General features: G+C 42.8%; 2 protein-coding genes across 2 annotated transcripts; both read left to right on the top strand.

The window, feature by feature from the left end:
* The first annotated feature begins 10,377 nt into the window (after window positions 1-10,377).
* selenoe (selenoprotein e) lies at window positions 10,378-12,509 on the top strand. The gene is made up of 4 exons (XM_071354224.1): window positions 10,378-10,559; window positions 10,768-10,844; window positions 11,404-11,482; window positions 12,180-12,509. Exons 1-4 carry the CDS (start codon window positions 10,446-10,448, stop codon window positions 12,321-12,323), a joined length of 414 nt encoding a protein of 137 aa, XP_071210325.1. The 5' UTR covers window positions 10,378-10,445; the 3' UTR covers window positions 12,324-12,509.
* Window positions 12,510-13,483: 974 nt separating this feature from the next.
* Window positions 13,484-15,440, top strand: LOC139545952 (transmembrane protein 17A). Its single transcript, XM_071354223.1, has 5 exons — window positions 13,484-13,767; window positions 13,964-14,067; window positions 14,179-14,292; window positions 14,604-14,773; window positions 15,087-15,440. Exons 1-5 carry the CDS (start codon window positions 13,635-13,637, stop codon window positions 15,268-15,270), a joined length of 705 nt encoding a protein of 234 aa, XP_071210324.1. The 5' UTR covers window positions 13,484-13,634; the 3' UTR covers window positions 15,271-15,440.
* Window positions 15,441-21,657: the final 6,217 nt, after the last annotated feature.

The raw sequence follows: 21,657 nt of genomic DNA, 5'->3' as shown, positions 1-21,657 counted from the left end.
TCTGCTATGGGGACAATTGAAGAACTCTTTACGGGTCCAGGTGGAACCTTCTTTTGTAATAGTGTATCTTAAGAACAGCTAAATCATAAGAAGCATGTGTTGGAAGCAATGGAAACAGTCTTTGATGCTGAATCATACTTCATATGCAGTATGATGGATGTTAGACTGCTCCACATGTGGTCCTTTTTGTTCGTTTATGATCAGATACTGTATTGTCCCAAGTAATTGTCTGGTAAGTTGTTTCAGTATAATTTACTTCAACATTATTAAGCACTGCTTTGAAAAGGTTGTTACTGTCTGATGTTCATGTCAACATGTCTTACAGCGAGAGACATTGGGCGTTTTCAACATTGCAGCTGACTTTAAAGGCGAGGCGAGACTGACTAATCTACAAATCACCTTGCATCATGAATAACTACTCAATATAATTTATAGATAATTCAGTCAGTCACATGATACATCCCATTCTTGATGCTCTCGAACATGGCCAATACAGTGCTTTATACACCTGCAATGTCATTTATTATACATTTCAACATGTGGAGCTGCCGTAACTAAACGTCCTTTTTTCAGGACCCTGTCTTTCAAAGATAATTCGTACAAATCCAAATAACTTCACAGATCTTCATTGTAAAGGGTTTAAACACTGTTTCCCGTGCTTGTTCAATGAACCATAAACAATTAATGAACATGCACCTGTGGAACGGTCATTAAGACACTAACAGCTTACAGACGATAGGCAATTAAGGTCACAGTTATGAAAACTTAGGACACTAAAGAGGCCTTTCTACTGATCAGGTGCCTAGGGTCCCTGATTATCTGCGTGAACAGGAGGCAAGAGGACTGCAGATGTGGCCAGGGCAATAAATTGCAATGTCCGTACTCTGAGACGCCTAAAACAGTGCTACAGAGAGACAGGATGGACAGCTGATCATCCTTGCAGTGGCAGACCACGTGTAACAACACCTGCACAGGATCGGTAAATCCGAAAATCACACTTGAGGGACAGGTACAGGATGGCAACAACAACTGCCCGAGTTACACCAGGTGCGCACAATCCCTCCATCAGTGCTCAGACTGTCCGCAATAGGCTGAGAGAGGCTGGACTGAGGACTTGTAGGCCTGTTGTAAGGCAGGTCCTCACCAGACATCACCGGCAACAACGTTGCCTATGGGTGCAAACCCACCGTCGCTGGACCAGACAGGACTGGCAAAAAGGGCTCTTCACTGACGAGTTGCGGTTTAGTCTCACCAGGGGTGATGCCTGGATTCGCGTTTATTGTCGAAGGAATGAGCGTTATACCGAGGATTGTACTTTGGAGCAGGAATCAATTTGGAGGTGGAGGGTCCGTCATGGTCTGGGGCGGTGTGTCACAGCATCATCGGACTGAGCTTGTTGTCATTGCAGGCAATCTCAACACGGTGCGTTACAGGGAAGACATCCTCCTCCCACATGTGGTACCCTTCTTGCAGGCTCATCCTGACATGACCCTCCAGCATGACAATGCCATCAGCCATACTGCTCGTTCTGTGCGTGATTTCCTGCAAGACAGGAATGTCAGTGTTCTGCCATGGCCAGCGAAGAGCCCGGATCTCAATCCCATTGAGCACGTCTGGGTCCTGTTGGATCGGAGGGTGAGGGCTAGGGCCATTTCCCCCAGAAATGCCTGGGAACTTGCAGGTGCCTTGGTGGAAGAGTGGGGTAACATCTCACAGCAAGAACTGGCAAATCTGGTGCAGTCCATGAGGAAGAGATGCATTGCAGTACTTAATGCAGCTGGTGGCCACACAAGATTCTGACTGTTACTTTTGATTTTGACCCCCCCTCCCCCTTTGTTCAGGGACACATTTTTTTATTTCTGTGGAACTTGTTCAGTTTATGTCTCAGTTGTTGAATCTTGTTATGTTCATACAAATATTTACACATGTTAAGTTTTCTGAAAATAAACGCAGTTGACAGTGAGAGGGCGTTTCTTTTTTTGTAGAGTTTATGAGATTACCTTTACTGGAAATGGAACTGGCGTTTTCCCTCACTCTAAACCACACACAAACACATAAACACACACACAAACACACACACACACTAACCACCCGATGCTGAGGTCAGTGTATCACCATAAGGAAGTAGCACTGGGATCCCATGTGTGTTTATATATTTCCAGTGCCATCTACTCGCTTCGTGAATTATAATATAATATAATAATAATATAATATAGCCCAATACTCCCTTACAATGGCACCACACTTAAATAGAACATTCAGACATTCTGTAGCCCCTGTTGGTTTACTACAACCAGATTGCATGACCTCCCAGCTAGACATTCGGCAACACTTTACTTTCGTTTTCTAAATCACTTATGTGCATTATGACGTAGCTCTGACATAAAGGGATTAGGAGTGAATAATTAGTGTTTAAAATAAGTCTGCTATAACGTAATTAGGTTAGATGTGGGGTTTGAAGTGTCAGCAGATGTTGAAGGGTGTGGCAGGTAGCTTAGTGGTTCGAGCGTTGGGCCAGTAACCGGAAGGTTGCTGGATCGAATCCACGAGCTGACGAAGTAAAAATCTGTCATTCTACTCCTGAGAAAGGCAGTTAACCCACTGTTCCCTGGGTGCTGTGGATGTCAAATAAGGCAGTACCTCTCTGTATCAGAGGAGTCGGGTTAAATGCGGAAGACACATTTCAGTTGAATACATTCAGTTGGACAACTGATGAGGAATACCTCTTTCTCTGAATCATCAGTATTGTTCCTTTTCTGCAAATTATAACTAAATTAGATCTGCTCTACTTAAACTACAAGGCATTTATAGCGTAGGCTAGCTCTTCTGAAACTACAAGGCATTTAAAGCGTAGGCTAGCTCTACTGAAACTACAAGGCATTTAAAGTGTAGGCTAGCTCTTCTGAAACTACAAGGCATTTAAAGCGTAGGCTAGCTCTTCTGAAACTACAAGGCATTTAAAGCGTAGGCTAGCTCTTCTGAAACTACAAGTCATTTATAGCGTAGGCTAGCTCTTCTGAAACTACAAGGCATTTACAGCGTAGGCTAGCTCTACTGAAACTACAAGGCATGTAAAGCGTAGGCTAGCTCTTCTGAAACTACAAGGCATTTAAAGCGTAGGCTAGCTCTTCTGAAAATACAAGGCATTTAAAGCGTAGGCTAGCTCTTCTGAAACTACAAGGCATTTAAAGCGTAGGCTAGCTCTTCTGAAACTACAAGGCATTTAAAGCGTAGGCTAGCTCTTCTGAAACTACAAGGCATTTATAGCGTAGGCTAGCTCTTCTGAAACTACAAGGCATTTGTAGCGTAGGCGAACAAAGTTGTGACATGCAAAGAGACAGTAAACTCAGCACACTATTAACATTCAACGACACCGCTTCTGTAACACAGACACTTAGCTGGCAATTATGCTTGTATGATTCGTTAGTGTATCATCTCATCTTGACGTAAACATGGCATTACAGATGAATGTGAATAATTGAGGATAAAATAATTCTATCTACAGTCCCTCTCCATCCAGAATGTTTTCTGGTGAAAAGAGAGGGGTGTGAAAACAGTTGTCTGGGACATTAAATTGCTTAAATGTATTTTTCCCCCTTTGTCAGCATACTTCTGCTGAGTGTATTAAGGAGATCTGGGTCTAGTAGAAAACACGTCAGTTTCTTCCTTTTTCCATCTCTCTCTCTCCCTCCCTTTCTCTCTCCCCCTTCCCTCTTTCTCACTCTGTTCCTTCCTTACCTTTCTCTCTCTCTCTTTCTTTATCTCTTTCTTTCTTTATCTCTCTCTCTCTTTATCCTCACACCCTCTTTCCCTCTCTTTCCCTCATTCCATCTCTTCCCACACCCACAGAAGTATACACTCTGTTGCTCTGAATCGTTTCCCTTCTCCCGGTTTTGAACAGAAGAGAGCTGAATCTTGTGATCCTTTTGGAGCATAGTGAGGCTCTTTACTCCAAAAGGATCACAAGATTCAGCTCTCTTCTGTTCAAAACCGGGAGAAGGGAAACGATTCAGAGCAACAGAGTGTATATTTTTATTCACTGAAACAATGGTCCTAGAGTAAATCTAATCAAAGCATTCTAATACTTACACTTAAGCCTGAAGCGGTTGAACTCCTTGTGTACATTGTACATGTACGAGATGCAACCATTCTTTGAACTCTTTTCTGTGCTAAGAATTGTTACTAAAACGTATGTCAGGGTTTCCCCTCTCAGGCTGTCCCCTTCTCTAACTAGATCCATCTTGCCTTATCATTCTCTCCCTCTCTCCCTTTCCAGCCAAGTCATGGTTATTCATACCCTCTATATCCAGGCTTAATTTGCTGAGGCGATACAGCTCTCCATCTGCCCTCCCAGTGTTCTGCCTGAGACGATACAGCTCTCCGTCTGCCCTCCCAGTGTTCTACCTGAGACGAGACAGCTCTCCGTCTGCCCTCCCAGTGTTCTGCCTGAGACGAAACAGCTCTCCGTCTGCCCTCCCAGTGTTCTGCCTGAGACGATACAGCTCTCCATCTGCCCTCCCAGTGTTCTGCCTGAGACGAAACAGCTCTCCGTCTGCCCTCCCAGTGTTCTGCCTGAGACGAAACAGCTCTCCGTCTGCCCTCCCAGTGTTCTGCCTGAGACGATACAGCTCTCCATCTGCCCTCCCAGTGTTCTGCCTGAGACGAAACAGCTCTCCGTCTGCCCTCCCAGTGTTCTGCCTGAGACGAAACAGCTCTCCGTCTGCTCTCCCAGTGTTCTGCCTGAGACGAAACAGCTCTCCGTCTGCCCTCCCAGTGTTCTGCCTGAGACGAAACAGCTCTCTGTCTGCCCTCCTAGTGTTCTGCCTGAGACGAAACAGCTCTCTGTCTGCCCTCCCAGTGTTCTGCCTGAGACGAAACAGCTCTCTGTCTGCCCTCCCAGTGTTCTGCCTGAGACGAAACAGCTCTCTGTCTGCCCTCCCAGTGTTCTGCCTGAGACGATACAGCTCTCTGTCTGCCCTCCCAGTGTTCTGCCTGAGATGAAACAGCTCTCTGTCTGCCCTCCCAGTGTTCTGCCTGAGACGAAACAGCTCTCTGTCTGCCCTCCCAGTGTTCTGCCTGAGACGAAACAGCTCTCCGTCTGCCCTCCCAGTGTTTTGCCTGAGACTCCAGGGTTTAATAATGGCCGTCTGACTCTCTGATTGGAACACAAGGAGGGTGAGTCACTGCTTTGGAGACTCCAGGGTTTCATAATGGCCATCTGACTCTCTGACTGAACACAGTGAGGGAGTCACGGCTTTGGAGACTCCAGGGTTTAATAATGGCCGTCTGACTCTCTGACTGAACACAGTGAGGGAGTCACGGCTTTGGAGACTCCAGGGTTTAATAATGGCAGTCTGACTTTCATGGCTGGAACACCGTGAGTCACTGCTTTGTATATGTGTGTGTGTGTGTGTGTGTGTGTGTGTGTGTGTGTGTGTGTGTGTGTGTGTGTGTGTGTGTGTGTGTGTGTGTGTGTGTGTGTGTAACAAGCTCTCACAGTCCCACTGCAGAATCTGACATTTGTCCATAAACATCACATTTTGAGGGTTTAGGCATTAATTCCAAATGGTTAAGTTAAGGGTTAAGGTTTAGGATAGGGTTAAAACCAAAACATAAAAAATGTGTCCCTAGCATTAGGATTGATCATGAGTTTGCGGCTAAACCCAAGACTACTTGATAGTAAATAGCACTCACTGTTGTACGTGGTGGAAGTCATCTCCCAATGTGCTGCCTACCTGGACCGACATTGAATTTCGTTGTGGATCTTGAGCGACCTGGCTGGTGCGTGTGTGTGAAAACACACAGCCATGTGTTTTCCATTAGCAGCCTGATATCAGAGAGGGGCAGTGGTAATCTGTCCCATAGCCTCTCTGACATGGTCAGTGGCTGGACAGGACATCGATCATCACAAAGCTCCCGCATCCGCCATGATGTCAATCCCCCCGTAGTCTCTCCAGTGTACTCGCGACCTTTTGTGTAGCTGTGGAGACTAATAACTAGTTCCTTCCTTCCTCCCCCCCCCCCCCCCCCCGGTGTGAAACCCTGTTTCATGACCTACCCTTACCAACCTACCACTACAATGTTTTACCGGTTTACAGGCAGCAGCACTGTTTACAGTGTTTACAGGCGGACAGACAGAGACATGGAGGGAGGGATGCCTTAGTTCCCCCTGCAGCCCTGAGGGTCCAGACAGACAGAGACATGGAAGGAGGGATGCCTTAGTTCCCCCTGCAGCCCTGGGGGTCCAGAAAGACAGAGACATGGAGGGCGGGATGCCTTAGTTCCCCCTGCAGCCCTGAGGGTCCAGACAGACAGAGACATGGAGGGAGGGATGCCTTAGTTCCCCTTGCAGCCCTGAGGGTCCAGACAGACAGAGACATGGAGGGAGGGATACCTTAGTTCCCCCTGCAACCCTGAGGGTCCAGACAGAGACATGGAGGGCGGGATGCCTTAGTTCCCCCTGCAGCCCTGAGGGTCCAGACAGACAGAGACATGCCAGAAAAGCAATAAAATTAATCGCTTACCTTTGATGATCTTCAGATGTTTGCACTCACGAGACTCCCAGTTACACAATAAATGTTCCTTTTGTTCGATAAAGATTATTTTTATATTCAAAAACCTCCATTTGTTTGGCGCGTTATGTTCAGTATTCCGCAGCCTTAGACAGGTCATCAAGGCTTGACGAAAATTCCAAAGAGTATCCTTAAAGTTCTTAGAAACATGTCAAACGTTTTTAATAATCAATCCTCAGGTTGTTTTTAACATCAATAAACGATAATATTTCAACCGGACTGTAAACTATTCAATACTGGAGAGAAACAAAATATCGAGCAAACAGTGTCAAACGCATCAACTAATGGAGGGACATCCGTGTATCCACTGACGCATTTTAATAAATCTCGCTCATTTTTCAAAATAAAAGCTTGAAACTATGTCTAAAGACTGTTCTGCCCCTAGCTTCAAGAGGAATGAACCACCAGCTTTCATATGTTCTCATGTTCTGAGCAAGGAACTTAAACGTTAGCTTTCTTACATGGCACATATTGCACTTTTACTTTCTTCTCCAACTGTAACGATTGTCGCGGGCTGAAGGAGAGGAGGACCAAAGTGCAGCGTGGTACGTATCCATAATACTTTTAATCAATATGAATACACGAACAAAAACAACAAAACGACCAACGAAACGAACAGTTCTGACAGGTGCAACAAACACTAACCAGAAAATAACCACCCACAAACACAGGTGGGAAAACAGGCTACCTAAGTACCAATCAGAGACAACGATAGACAGCTGCCTCTGATTGTGAACCATACCAGGCCAAACACATAGAAATAGAAAACCTAGACCTACAACATAGAATACCCACCCACATCACACCCTGACCAAACTAAAAATAGAAACATGCAAAGCAATCTACGGTCAGGGCGTGACACCAACACTTTGTTTTTGCATTATTTAAACCAAATTGAACATGTTTCATTATTTATTTGAGGCTAAATTGATTTTATTGATGTATTATATTAAGTTAAAATAAGTGTTCATTCAGTATTGTTGTAATTGTCATTATTACAAATACATTTAAAAAATCGCCCGATTAATCGGTATCGGCTTTTTTTGGTCCTCCAATAATCGGTATCGGTATCAGCGTTGAAAAATCATAATCGGTCGACCTCTAGTCTGAAGTTGTTTAGGCTTGACACTGGGCAAAATGTTATGTTGAATGGAGAACAGGATATGATATGAATGGAGGTGTGTGTATGTTTTATGGGGAACAGGATATGGCATGATTATAGGTGTGTGTATGTTGAATGGAGAACAGGATATGAGATGAATGGAGGTGTGTGTATGATATGATATAAATGGAGATGTGTGTATTATATGACATGATTGTAGGTGTGTGTATGTTGAATCGGGAACAGGATATAATATAGATGGAGGTGTGTGTGTGTGTGCATACGTTGTGTGTGTTTTGCGTTTTCACCAGCATCCTGCTCTGGGAAAAGGTGATAAGGTATGATATGAATGATATGATATGAATGGAGGTGTGTGTATTATATGATATGAATGGAGGTGTGTGTATGTTGAATGGGGAACAGGATATGACATGATATTAAATGTTTGTGTATGATAGCATATGAATGGAGGTGTGTGTATGTTGAATGGGGAACAGGATATGACATGATATGAAAGGTTTGTGTATGATAGGATATGAATGGAGGTGTGTGTATGTTGAATGGGGAACAGGATATGACGTGTTATGAAAGGTTTGTGTATGATAGGATATGAATGGAGAGGTGTGTATGTTTAATGGGGAACAGGATATGACATGATATGAAAGGTTTGTGTATGATAGGATATGAATTGAGGTTTGTGTATGTTGAATGGGGAACAGGATATGACGTGTTATGAAAGGTTTGTGTATGATAGGATATGATGGAGGTGTGTGTATGTTGAATGGGGAACAGGATATGACATGATATGAAAGGTTTGTGTATGATAGGATATGAATGGAGGTTTGTGTATGTTGAATGGGGAACAGGATATGACATGATATGAAAGGTTTGTGTATGATAGGATATGATGGAGGTGTGTGTATGTTGAATGGGGAACAGGATATGACATGATATGAAAGGTTTGTGTATGATAGGATATGATGGAGGTGTGTGTATGTTGGGTATGACTCTTAATTGCATTTCTTTCCCTGTCTTTTCACATTAATTAATGATCACCATGTGACCTAGTGTATCTCACTGCAGCCTTACACTACACTACACACACACACACACACACACACACACACACACACACACACACACACACACACACACACACACACACACACACACACACACACACACACACACACACACACACACACACACACACACACACACACACACACACAGGGAGAGTACATATGGTATGCATCTACACATAAACAGTACTAGTCTCACAGAGGCATGCCAAGGATACCCCACCCCATCTTCTCTCTTTTTTTCTCTCACCTTTCCTCTCTCTCTCTCTCTGTTGCGCTCTCTCTCTTTCTCTCTCTCTTTTTCTCTCTTTCTTTCTCTCTCTCTTTCGCTCTCTCTCTTTCGCTCTCTCTCATTCTCTCTCTCTTATTCTCTTACTCTCTCTGTTTTCTTCTCCTCTCTCTCTCTTTCTCTCTCTCTCTTTCTCCCCCCTTCTTTCTCTTTTATGAAATGAATTGTAATTTGATTGTTCTGCTGCTCAATTTTGTCTGGAAAATGTACATGGTGAGAAACACGTCTGGGTTTATAAGACAAAGCTGTAAACTCTTTTCCAAATGGAGGCCGTGCTGGAAGGGGCCTGTTCTGTTCTGTTTGGTTTGGGCTGTGGATATACAACCACAGCCAAGGGGATGAAACTCTGTTAAACTCTTCTAAATTGGGGACTGCTCTGTCATCTGACACATCATCGCTTTCACACGTTGAGGTTCAAGTGTAGGGACTGAACCTCAAGTTCTAAGGACCAAGCCTGGAAAATATAGGAAGATAGATGGTTTTGCTTCAGCATTCCAATCCGGCATGGTTTATTTTTGTTGGAAACATAATTGTCTGTGGCTAGGATTTGGAAGTACATTTTACCCGCAAATTCTGCCAGGAAATAAGAAGCAGTTGTTAGTGCCCCCTAGGGGTGACCTAGTGTACATTCTGCTGAATACTAGACAGAGTCAAAGCAAAGGTTTTACTATGAAAAGACACTTGTCTTTTGTCAAGTACTGTATTGTTGTGTCATGGGATTTGACTGCATCTTAAGAAAACTTCTAGGATTAAACGCATGCTGATTTAATGTAACCATTTACTTTAACCTGACATACTGTCGCTATACTGTTGTTCTACTGTTGTTCCATTTAATGTATTATTTATTTGTGGGGAAATGGAGAAAGTTCTCTCAATCTATTTTGTTTAACTATGTTTCCCTATTCTCTGTAGTACACGGTTTAGCATGTATTTTACCGTCGTACATATAGGTATAACAAGTTGTAATAAATGCACTGCAGTGTGCCATGAGGTGCGTTTACACCACTTTCCTGCTCTGGGAAAAGGTGATAAGGACACAGGTGTGCTGAAGGGTTACGTGGACCACTACAGAGACAGAGGACCTTTTGCGGAGTTAGTCAGGGGGTTTCAATCCTGATTATGGTGTTCATTAACATCTTTATTTATATCCAAACCATTGCAAGTGGAACAAGTACTATTCCCATCTTGTGACAATTCCTCATAATGTCTGTCATTGAGTATAACCCCCCCCCAAAAAAATAGGGGGGGAAAATTCAAGGGTCCCTCTCCCCCCTCAGCCCTGCATCCTGGTTCAGTCCAACCTGAGCATAGGGGTCTAGTGTCACCCCCAAGGTAATTTTCTGTGTCATTTGTCAAAAGAACTCCACTGAATACTCAAGAGGCAAGGTTTAGGCTCGAACATGTGGACCTTTTTGTTGCTCACGCTGGCCTTTTCTGCCACAGGAATGACGGAAGACAATGTCATAGATACAGTTATTGAAGAGAGACCTGTAATAGCCAAGGGCATACTAAAGGTAGGTCATACATGTGAACCGATGTGGTGATACAATTAGTGAAATTACTGTACTTACCTTGGTTAAACGTCATACTTCGGAGCAGGACACGTATTTATTGTTAACACATGAAGGCTACACTATCTTTAATCTAACTGCAGAGAAGCAGATTTGACATGGTGGTCGTGGTGAATGACGAATGCTCATTGTCTGTTCCTCTTTCCCTCAGGCTCCAAGTGTGGTTGGATGAGCCATCAAGAAGATGCCTGAGCTCTATACATTCCTTATGGAGCGATGGGCATTGTAGTATCCTTCTATTGTGGTTTCTGTGGAGATTTCAAATAGAGTTATGGGCATTGCAGTAGCATTTTATTGTGGTTACTATGTAGATTTGTAACACGCTGATCGCTTCTTGTCAGATCAAGTCTGCATTGAACTGTACTGAGTTGTCATTACCTCATATGGTTACAAAGCCTTTTTGTATTTTCTCACAACCTCCCAGATAAACAAAACCATTTTTGTTAGCGACAGCCCAGTTTTATACCAGCATGAATTGGCCTCAAACCACAAGTGTGTCTAACCAGGCCTTCGGGAAACATAGTTATTTGAAACCATCACGTGTCAGTGTTTAAGTATGTTTAATGATGTTTGATCTCACTGGAAATATATCCAGAAGTTGATTGTTCTTGTATTCTACAGACAGAGATTGAGCCTAGTCCTGGACTTAAACTGGAGAATCATAGAATGAACATCAGAGAATGCGTTATGGAGAATCTTCATTGAAATAGATGTTTAGTCCAGGACTGTCTTCGGGGTATCGGCCCTACTGTACATGTTTTTTCCTTGATCCTCCTTTCTACTGAAGTCATAACCTGGAATATGATTCAGGAGAGGAGAAGAATCCACGTCTGATCTTCTATGATGATAAGGATGAGGTTGTTCAGGTTAGATATGGATTCCCATTCAAGATGTTACATGTCATCTACTGTACGTGTCAGACAAAGATTATCAGCAAAATGCTTGGGGAAATAACATCTATTTTCCTGAGCTTGACTCAAGCCTGCCAAGATTAGGGAGGGATAAATAACTATTTAAAGAAGACATTACACAAGGAAAAAACAAGAGCATAACAGTGTAGTCTGAAACAGTTAAAGAGAATGTGATGTTAATAACTCCTCTGTGTCTTTTGTGAACCTGTTGCATTATGGTTATTATGGTCATTATTGTAATTACGGTCATTATGGTCATTATGGTTATTCTTGTTATTATGGTCATTATGGTCATTATAGTTATTATGGTCAGTATGGTCATTATTGTTTTTATGGTCATTATTGTTTTTATGGTCATTATGGTCATTATAGTTATTATGGTCATTATAGTTATCATGGTCATTGTGGTCATTCTTGTTATTCTTGTTATTATGGTTATCAAGGTCATTGTGGTCATTATGGTTATCATGGTCATTGTGGTCATTCTTGTTATTATGGTTATCATGGTCATTGTGGTCATTATGGTTATTATGGTCAATGTGATCATTATGGTCATTATTGTTATCATGGTTATTATTGTTATCATGGTTATTATTGTTATCATGGTTGTTTGCCTGTACTGAATGTAAGCATTTTGTGTGTGTTGTATCAGACTGTCCCTGTGAAGAAGATGAAGGTGGATGAGATCAGTAGCCTGCTGGACTCTCTGGGTTTCTACAAGAGATCTCAGAAGGGGGAGGACGTGCCAGAGGAGTTTCAACACTTTCCCCTGAGAGCCCCCAGGGACGAGTTGTGAGCACAATGACATCTGGTGGCCAGACTCTGTCACTGCATCCAGTCACTGATGATGAGAGGGGTCCCAAGGCCACAACATGAGCCAGGCCCTAATTTGAGAACAAACGACTCGGTGCAGCTGTGCAGAGCAGAGCCTACCACACTGTCTCTTTTAAAATATACATTTGTCAATAAAAGTTTAAACAAGTTACGTAGAATGTGTCTCATGCTGACTCTGTGGTATAATATGCTGTCTGTCTTCCATCCAAACAAAACGTTGTACAGTAGTTTCAGCAGGTAATGATAGCAGTTAGCATACCAAAAAGGTAATGTTGACTTCAAAGATTACATTCATTAATCCTGAACCTATTACAGGGTACTGTTTCGTTGGTGTTATCTATACTGAACAAAAATATAAACGCAACATGTAAAGTGTTGGTCCCATGTTTCATGAGCTGAAATAAAAGATCCCTGAAATGTTCCATATGCTCAAAAAAAAACGTATTTCTCTCAAATGTGTTTACACCCTTGTTAGCGAGCATTTCTTCTTTGCCAAGATAATCCATCCACCTGATAAGTGTGCCATATCAAGAAGCTGATTAAACAGCATGATCATTACACAGATGCACCTTGTGCTGGGGACAATAAAATGCCACTCTAAAATGTGAAGTTTCGTCACACAACACAATGCCACAGATGTCTCAAGTTTTGAGGGAGCGTGCAATTGGCATGCTGACTGCAGGAATGTCCACCAGAGCTATTTCCAGAGAATTGAATGTTCATTTCTTTAGCAAAAGCCGCCTCCAACATTGTTTTAGAGAATTTAGCAGTACGTCCAACCGGCCTCACAACCGCAGACCATGTTTGACCACGCCAGCCCAAGTCCTCCATATCTGGCTTATTCACCTGTAACTTACTAAAATCATTGAAATTGTTGCATGTTGCATTTATATTTTTGTTCAGTATATTTTCAGTTTTCTCCTTATTTTTTTTTATTTGTCATCTGAAAACCGCTGATTGCCATCATACTTTCTACTCCTACACATTAAACCCTAATAATAACGTTGTGAATACAGAGACACTGATCACAGCCACGCTCCTAGGTCTGTCAAGGGCGCTAATCCCCTGTCTTCCTCCTCCCACCACTCTGATAATCTAATTAGCAGACGCTGCTGTCTGGTTAACTGACTAATCCCTGTAGTCCTCAATCAGGGGGACACACACTCTGTCTTCTGTTTGTATACACCATTTTTCCCCCTATTCGTTTAAGAATAGCGTACATTTTTCTGGACACACACAGAGTGGTAGCGGTACATGGTTGTATTGTGCCACAATGCCTGTGTTCTACTCCCCCATACCCCAGAACCTCCGGATGGGCCTGGCCTCTGTCGGTGGGTCCATGTTCACTAACAACAGGACAGGGGACTTTAGCAGTGACTACAACAAGGACCAGGATGATAAAACAGGTAGGCCTGTTGCCTTCTAGAATATAGGGAGTACTGTATGCTGTATAATGCCTGTGTCAAATATTATTTGGAATTTTGTTTTGTTTTAGGAAAGTATTTGATATATTTTTGGAGAGTTTGGATATTCAGGAAAGCATTTGTATAATTCAAATTGCTAAACTTCAAATATAAATTGTTTTATGTTTTTATGTTCCAGTCAATGAGTTGGTGTCTCACCTACCCCTTCAGATGATCCTGTACTTCAACATATTCTATTTCCCATGCTGGTGGATCTCTGCTGTTCTCATGCTGGATCTAAAGGTGGCTTTTTCCCTACTGTCTTCACAGAGGTTTCCCCTAGGTTTTCCAACGCTCAATTTATTATGTATGGAATACCCAGATCAATAATACAATATGTCTTTCTTGTCATAGTTGTATTACCTGCCTGGGTACTACCAGGCTCTACTTGTGACTGGAGTGGTTCTGCTTACCATCTGTGAAATCACCAGGCTCTATCTGGGCTATATCGGAAACCTCAAAGAGAAGGTAACTGAATCTAACTTCCTCTCTGGAAACGCTTCTCCTCTCCCCCTCTCTCCTTCACTGTCTTCCCCCTCTCCCACAAACTCAATGAATATCTGATCTGATACACTGCCTGTTTAAGTACCCTGTGTGAGTAGGTGTGTAAACATTCCCACTGCGCGCACTCTTGGCTAGGACGCCCCACTGAGTCTCTGACTGTGCGTGTGTGTGTGTGTGTGTCTTCATACATCTGTGTGTGTATGTCTCTTTCTCTCTATGTCTCTTCCAATCTGTCGCTTCAGTCTGTTTCTCTGTGTTCCTCCCTCTCTGATCAGGTGCCAGAGCTGGCTGGGTTCTGGCTGATCTCCTTCCTGTTCCAGCTGCCCATTCTACTCTTCTTCCTGACTGACGAGGACATCATCATCCTCCCTCTGGAGAGGGCCGTCCACTCCATCTACCTCCTCTTCATCCTCTCAGAGCTCCTGGCTTCCTTCTTCGCCCTCAGGTAGGATGATGTACTGTATAGTACTGTATGCCATTTATCAGACGCTTTTACCGACAACCTTGGCGTTTCTAGTGCCATGCTCTATCACCTGAGCCATATAGGAGCCATCACAGAGGAGTGTCTATGGAACGCTGATGTAGACCTATACTGTCAGTGGAATCAACCAATCTCATGCAGAGCGTGGACAGCAACAGTTTACCTTTCAATGGTCATGGCATCTGTTCAGGGACTGTCAGGGACAGTCATGATATGTAATATCTTCCTATTCTCTCTCTCCCTTCTTCTGCTTCTTCCTCTTCTTCTTCTCCCTCAGGGCCATGACCAGGAAGTTAACCCTGCTGTTCCACCTCAGGCAGTTTGGAGAGGTGGAAAACCTTCATCACCTCCACCATCACCACCTCCACATAACGGGAAAGAGCCCAGCCTTCGGCATGCCATATTATGGGAGGACTGTTCTGCCCATGCCACCACACACCAATAACGTTCACAGTCACTGACAGAGCACAGAGAGACAACCAGGAACACTGTGACTGGGATGGATGGGACTGGGAGATGGGGTATGATCTGGAGTTAAAGGCGTAGGAGTGAATAGTTTAATGTGGAAGAGAGTTCTTGTGAATAAAGAGGGAGGAAGCTTTTGAAGTCTTCCATGATGTCCAAAATATAATGCTGGATTTTGTGATCTTTATGAAATGATGAGTTGCACTGTTTTATAATTGTTGTGTTTTCATTTCTAGATATAAAACACGTGTAAAAAATATATATATATTGGACACCGGTAGTAGTGATAGCCATAACATATTAGAACCACATGGTGGCACTAAATGGCCATAAGAGGGGTTAGTAATAAACTGAAAAGTGGTGCAAAGTCCCAATTTGTAAGGCAGAATAATCACAAACTGTCATGCTGCACAGATACTGGTTAGAGAGCCTTTCTGATTGTCTATCCAAGTGTAGCTTGTCAGGAGCTGTAAGGAGCTGTCAGATGCTGTCAAAAGCTGTCAGGAGCTGGTCAGAAGCTTCAGAAGCTGTCAGAAGCTGTCAGGAGCTGTCAGGAGCTGGTCAGAAGCTGTCAGAAGCTGTCAGGAGCTGTCAGGAACTGTCAGAAGCTGTCAGAAGCACACAGAAGCTGTCAGGAGCTGTCAGAAGCTGGTCAGGAGCTTGTCAGAAGCTTCAGAAGCTGTCAGAAGCTGTCAGGAGCTGTCAGAAGCTGTCAGGGGCTTGTCAGAAGCTGTCAGAAGCTGTCAGGAGCTGTCAGGAGCTGTCAGAAGCTGTCAGAAGCTGTCAGGAGCTGTCAGGAGCTGCCAGGAGCTGTCAGGAGCTGTCAGAAGCTGTCAGGAGCTGTCAGGAGCTGTCAGGAGCTGTCAGGAGACAGGAACAATGGCAGCACAGTTTAATAGAGCACTTTAGAAAATATGCTGGATAACACATCTCAAATTAATATGAATTAAATTACCATTCTATACACCAGACAACAAGTTATTTGTTTGAGAAGGAAGAAAGTGGTTCTCTTCCAAGATTTAAAAGTTTTCTTTCAATAACACATTTCAACTAAAAACTTCTAATAACCAACATACAAGCAACCTTGTACCCGACCACCAATCCTAAAGGTTATCTACAAATAACAAAATGATTATATATCACTAAATAGAAATCACAGCCTCAATGTGTTTCGAGTCAAGCTCATCTCTCTCTAGCCGATCAGGACGATCTGATCACTATCTGATTGAGATTTGTTGCATCTACACATGGTAATAAAATGTATCTTATCTTCGTTCATATTGTGACCAGATTCAATGGCCCTTCCCTGTATGCAAATTATTCCAACCTGCCTTGGACCCCTATTATGGCATAAGCTGTATCAATTGAGAGAAAATAGCACACTTTTAAAGTCAATACTTCTATACTCTCATCATTACAGCCTACTTGTGTTATGCAACGATGTAAGACTGGGCGTAATGGGCTACTGTCCCTATGACCTCGACCTGTCCATAGCCATACAAATAAGTATTAAGGAGAATCTCTCCCATCCATAAAAAAAGTCACCACACAAATGATCTGAGTATCTGGATATGTTTACAAAATACAATTATTGCACAGTATAAATAAAAAGGACTCTCAGCTCCTAATGTAACCTAAAAACAGAAACAGGTTAGGCTACAAAGTGTATCTCTGAATAGCGCAACGCATTGTCCAAATAGGTCTGGACAGGGTTGTTCTTTACGCATGGATGTTTAAATACGTTGTCTTTATATCATTGTAATCTTGTATTGCAATAACCTTAAGTATAGGACTAAACAGTACCAAAGGGAAAAAAGTGACATGCTGGCAGAACGACCCTGGTTTAGTTTCCGCCAAATAATTGACCAGTGATAATTCGCTGACGGAACATCAATATGATAACCTATTGCGAGACGCGTAGTCAAATTATAAATATGCATTGGGAAAAAATCGATAAAAAGTGCAATCGATAAAAAGGACAAAGGAGCACACATGTAAAGCAAATGGCTTTATAAAGGAATTAAAGTGTAAATCTAGAAGTAGCCTAAAGAGTCCTTCGTTTTGAAGCCTACATTATATTGGACAGTGGCCTCGCTCATGCTTCCAGAAAGCTATGCGCCGTTATGCATCAGTTTGGACATCTTCTGCACTTTATTGAAAGCTGGAAAATGCTAAAAGACTATTCACCACCCGCTCACGGTTCATTCTGACTATTTTATTATTTGTGTTTTATTTCACCTCTATTTAACCAGGTAGGCCAGTTGAGAACAAGTTCTCATTTACAACTGCGACCTGGCCAAGTGGCGGTGGTGGTTCTAGACCATTTCAACTGGGGGGGCCAAGCTGGCGCCAGTTGTACTGTTAGAGGGGCCAGTTACATTAGACGTTATTGTTGTCATCGTTTTCTTCACTGCATTGCAGGCATTAGCAGGCAAAAGACCATGTTCATAATCATCATCATTGCCACTGTCTAATAACGGATGTAAAAAAAGAAAGTTAAAAGTTTTGTAAAATTTTTACAAAAATTTGTTATGTAAAAATTATTTCATACTCCACATTTAGGGGGGCCACAAGGCGGTCCAAAATTGTTGTCACAGGGGCACTGCCCCCCCACCCAGAACCACCACTGCAAGATAAAGCAAAGCAGTGTGACAAAAACAACAACACAGAGTTACACATAAACAAACGTACAGTCAATAACACAATAGAAAAACTAGATCTAAAGGTAGGCTACAGGTGGAACATTAGGCATTCATATTATACCTGACCATACACTTGTCATGCACTGCGCTCTTCTGCAGTGACTCCATCATAGTTCGTCCCATGGATCACTAATGCAGTTTTAGATCAGTCTGAGTTCTGCTATTACACTCATTGGCCTTACTGTAGTCTACCATGTTTTTAAATATTTCATTTTGCGTTGGCATTGGACGTGGGAACATGAGAACCATTTTTCTCTCATTCTGGATGATATCTCTTTACACATATCTTTATTTCTATATAATATAATATGCCTATTTTATTCAGAGCTGGACGTGGTATTGGACTGCTGCATCTGACAACAGTCCAGTAGGCGCATAGTTTCTAATGAAGACCATGGTCGTAATTCAACTGTCCAGTGTGATTTTTTGAGAGGGCGGGACAACCGTGACTTTGGCCAAATGTATAAGCTTTCTTTGTCCATATTCGTTTACACTTCAAGGATAAGATGCATCTTCGAGAGAGGTGGTCAGGAAGATCTAATCATGATCAGATCACAATGCATCTTTTGATTTTCTAAACCTCTTGACAAATCAAATCAAATCAAATGTATTTATAAAGCCCAGCTGATATCTCAAAGTGCTGTACATAAACCCAGCCTAAAACCCCAAACAGCAGGCAATGCAGGTGTAGAAGCACAGTGGCTAGGAAAAACTCCCTAGAAAGGCCAGAACCTCGGAAGAAACCTAGAGAGGAACCAGGCTATGAGGGGTTGCCAGTCCTCTTCTGGCTGTGCCGGGTGGAGATTAAAACAGAACATGGCCAAGATGTTCAAATGTTCATAGGTGACCAGCAGGGTCAAATAATAATAATCACAGTGGATGTCGAGGGTGCAATAGGTCAGCACCTCAGGAGTAAATGTCAGTTGGCTTTTCATAGCCGATCATTCAGAGTATCTCTACCACTCCTGCTGTCTCTAGAGAGTTGAAAACAGCAGGTCTGGGATAGGTAGCACGTCCGGTGAACAGGTCAGGGTTCCATAGCCGCAGGCAGAAAAATTTAAACTGGAGCAGCAGCACTACCAGGTGGACTGAGGACAGCAAGGAGTCATCAGGCCAGGTAGTCCTGAGGCATGGTCCTAGCCTCCTAGGGCTCAGGTTCTCTGAGAGAAAGGAAGAAAATGGCGAGAGAAAGAGCGAGTGGGAGAGAGAAAAAAAGAGCGAGAGAAATAGAGAGAGAGAGAGAGAGAGAGAGAGAGAGAGAGAGAGAGAGAGAGAGAGAGAGAGCAAGAGAGAAAGAGAGAGACTCAATCAGAATATGGACTAAATCAGGACAACGGACACATGTTAGAACCAGGTATGAAAGGAACTTTTGACTGATATAGCCTATTGAACAATCCAACCCTTGCTTATGAAATGTAGTCCTGTGTAATAGCATTTTCCTCATGTTCTCTCTATTCCAGAGAAACTGCTCACCCTGGCCTTCTCCTGAATCATGTTTACTAAGTTTGAACACCATTTGACATTGAAAAGGAATATGGAATAGAAACCGTGGTGAGAAAAAAAGTTTACAAAATTCCCTAAGGAGTTCCAGGATTTATCTTAGACACAGGCCACACCGGCTTCTCAGGATTCTCATCAAATTGACTTTCATTGGCTGAGTGTGGTGAATAAAAGCCTCCTCACTACCTCATCAAATATATTGTTTCTCCTTGTGCTTTCACCTCCCTTTGAAATGGACCTGCGAGTGTCTGAGTGTCTCTCTCTCTGTCTGGAACCCAGCAAACGTTTTATTGTATTTTTTCTGGATTTTATTCATCTCCCTGCAGAGAGTACGGTCATCTCTCTCTCTCTCTCTTGCTTTCTCTCTCTCCCTTTCTCTCGCTCTTTTTTCTCTCTCCCACTCGCTCTCTCTCTTTCTCTCGCCATTTCTTTCTCTCTCACGCGCTCTTTCTTTCTTTCTCTCTTGCTCTCACTCTCTCTCTCTCTCTCTTCTGAGGCAGCAGGCCCGTCTTTTCCTTAATTATAATTGGGTGCAGCTTGAAGGTAATGACAAATGTGATCCCTGGGACATGTGGTGGCGGTGCTGTGAGAGCTGTGTGAAACCTGATGAGAAACAACAGCCTCCTGGATCTGAGTGTGTGTTTTTTGAGAGGGTGGGACAACCGTGACTTTGGCCAAATTTAAACGCTTTCTTTGTCTGTATCAGTTTACACTTCAAGGATATCCGTATAAGATGCATCTTCGACTAGCTCCGGAGGTGGTCAGGAATATCTAATCACGATCAGATCACAATGCGTCTTTTGATTTTCTAAACCTGTTGACAAACGTTGGCAGAATCTGAATGTGTACAAAATCAGGACAACTGATGCATGTTAGAAGGGGCTTTTGACAGATATAGCCTATTTAACAATCCAACCCCTGCTTATGAAATGTAGTCCTGTGAAATAGCATTTTCCTCATGGTCTCCCTGGGAATGAAGGCACCCCTAATCACCCGCACACATAGTTCATTTCATAGCACCACTTTGCTCGTATAATTCCTTTTTGCATCTATTTGCTCTCCTCGTCTCACCTTGCCCCTTTGCTTGTGGACTTCAGTGCACAACACAACAGCTGTCTGTGACCAGGATTAAAAACCTCTTCAAACCAAATCTTCATACCATAAGCACTAACTGCTACACAGCCTACATCGTTGTCACCATATTAACGTTATAGTCAACAAACTAGAACTAACGCACTAGTAAACCCATAATCCAATCCATGGCTGGCCCCTGTGGCAATAAATGTATAAACACGAAAGCTTACCTTGACTTGGAAGACTTGCAGTGTTGGATAACCTTAGCCAGCTTAGCTTACATAAATAGCATTCCTCCCTGTTTGTCAGGTTGTTGAGTAGACTAAATTAGCTGTATTAGCTAGCTAAGTAAGTGAAAAGTATATGAAATATAGCTAGCTCTTTCTTGCTCTATCTTTCTCTCTCTCTGCTACTTCACCTTCATTTTTGAAAAAATGTATTTGTATTTTACTCTCTTTGACTCACTACTCACCACATTTTATCCACTGCAGTGCTAGCTGGCTGTAGCTTATGCTTTCAGTACTAGATTCATTCTCTGATCCTTTGAATGGATGCACAAGATGTTAGTTCATACAGACAGCACTGATAGGTTGGAGGACGTCCTCCGGAAGTTGTCATGATTACTGTGTAAGTCTATGGAAGGGGGTGAGAACCACGAGCCTCCTAGATATTGTATTGAGGTCAATGTACCCAGAGGAGGAAGGAAGCTAGCTCTCCTCCAGCTACACCATTGTGTTACCCTACAGAGTGCTGTTGAGGCTACTGTAGAACTTCATTGCTAAACAGTGTGACTTAATCAGTTATTTGGTGACGTGAATATATTTTGTAGAGTTTATTACAAAAGGATAACTTATTTAATGTTCCGCTATTTAGATTTTTATGATTTTCACTGAGTAGGATGGTCCTCCCCTTCCTCCTTTGAGGAGCCTCCACTGATGTATTCCACTATTGTAACAACTAGTAGGGTGCATATGTCACAGGCACAATCTCAGTATAGACAACACCAAACATGGACACCTTTCTCAGCCAACTCTTTGTTTCTATCCCATCTCTAATGCTCTACCACTGAGCTCAGAGATAATAGATCGATTTTGACACCATCCTCTT

This window comes from Salvelinus alpinus, chromosome 19, assembly GCF_045679555.1.
Source record: "Salvelinus alpinus chromosome 19, SLU_Salpinus.1, whole genome shotgun sequence".
NCBI lineage: Eukaryota > Metazoa > Chordata > Actinopteri > Salmoniformes > Salmonidae > Salvelinus > Salvelinus alpinus.
This window is presented reverse-complemented; position numbering and strand designations above follow the sequence as displayed.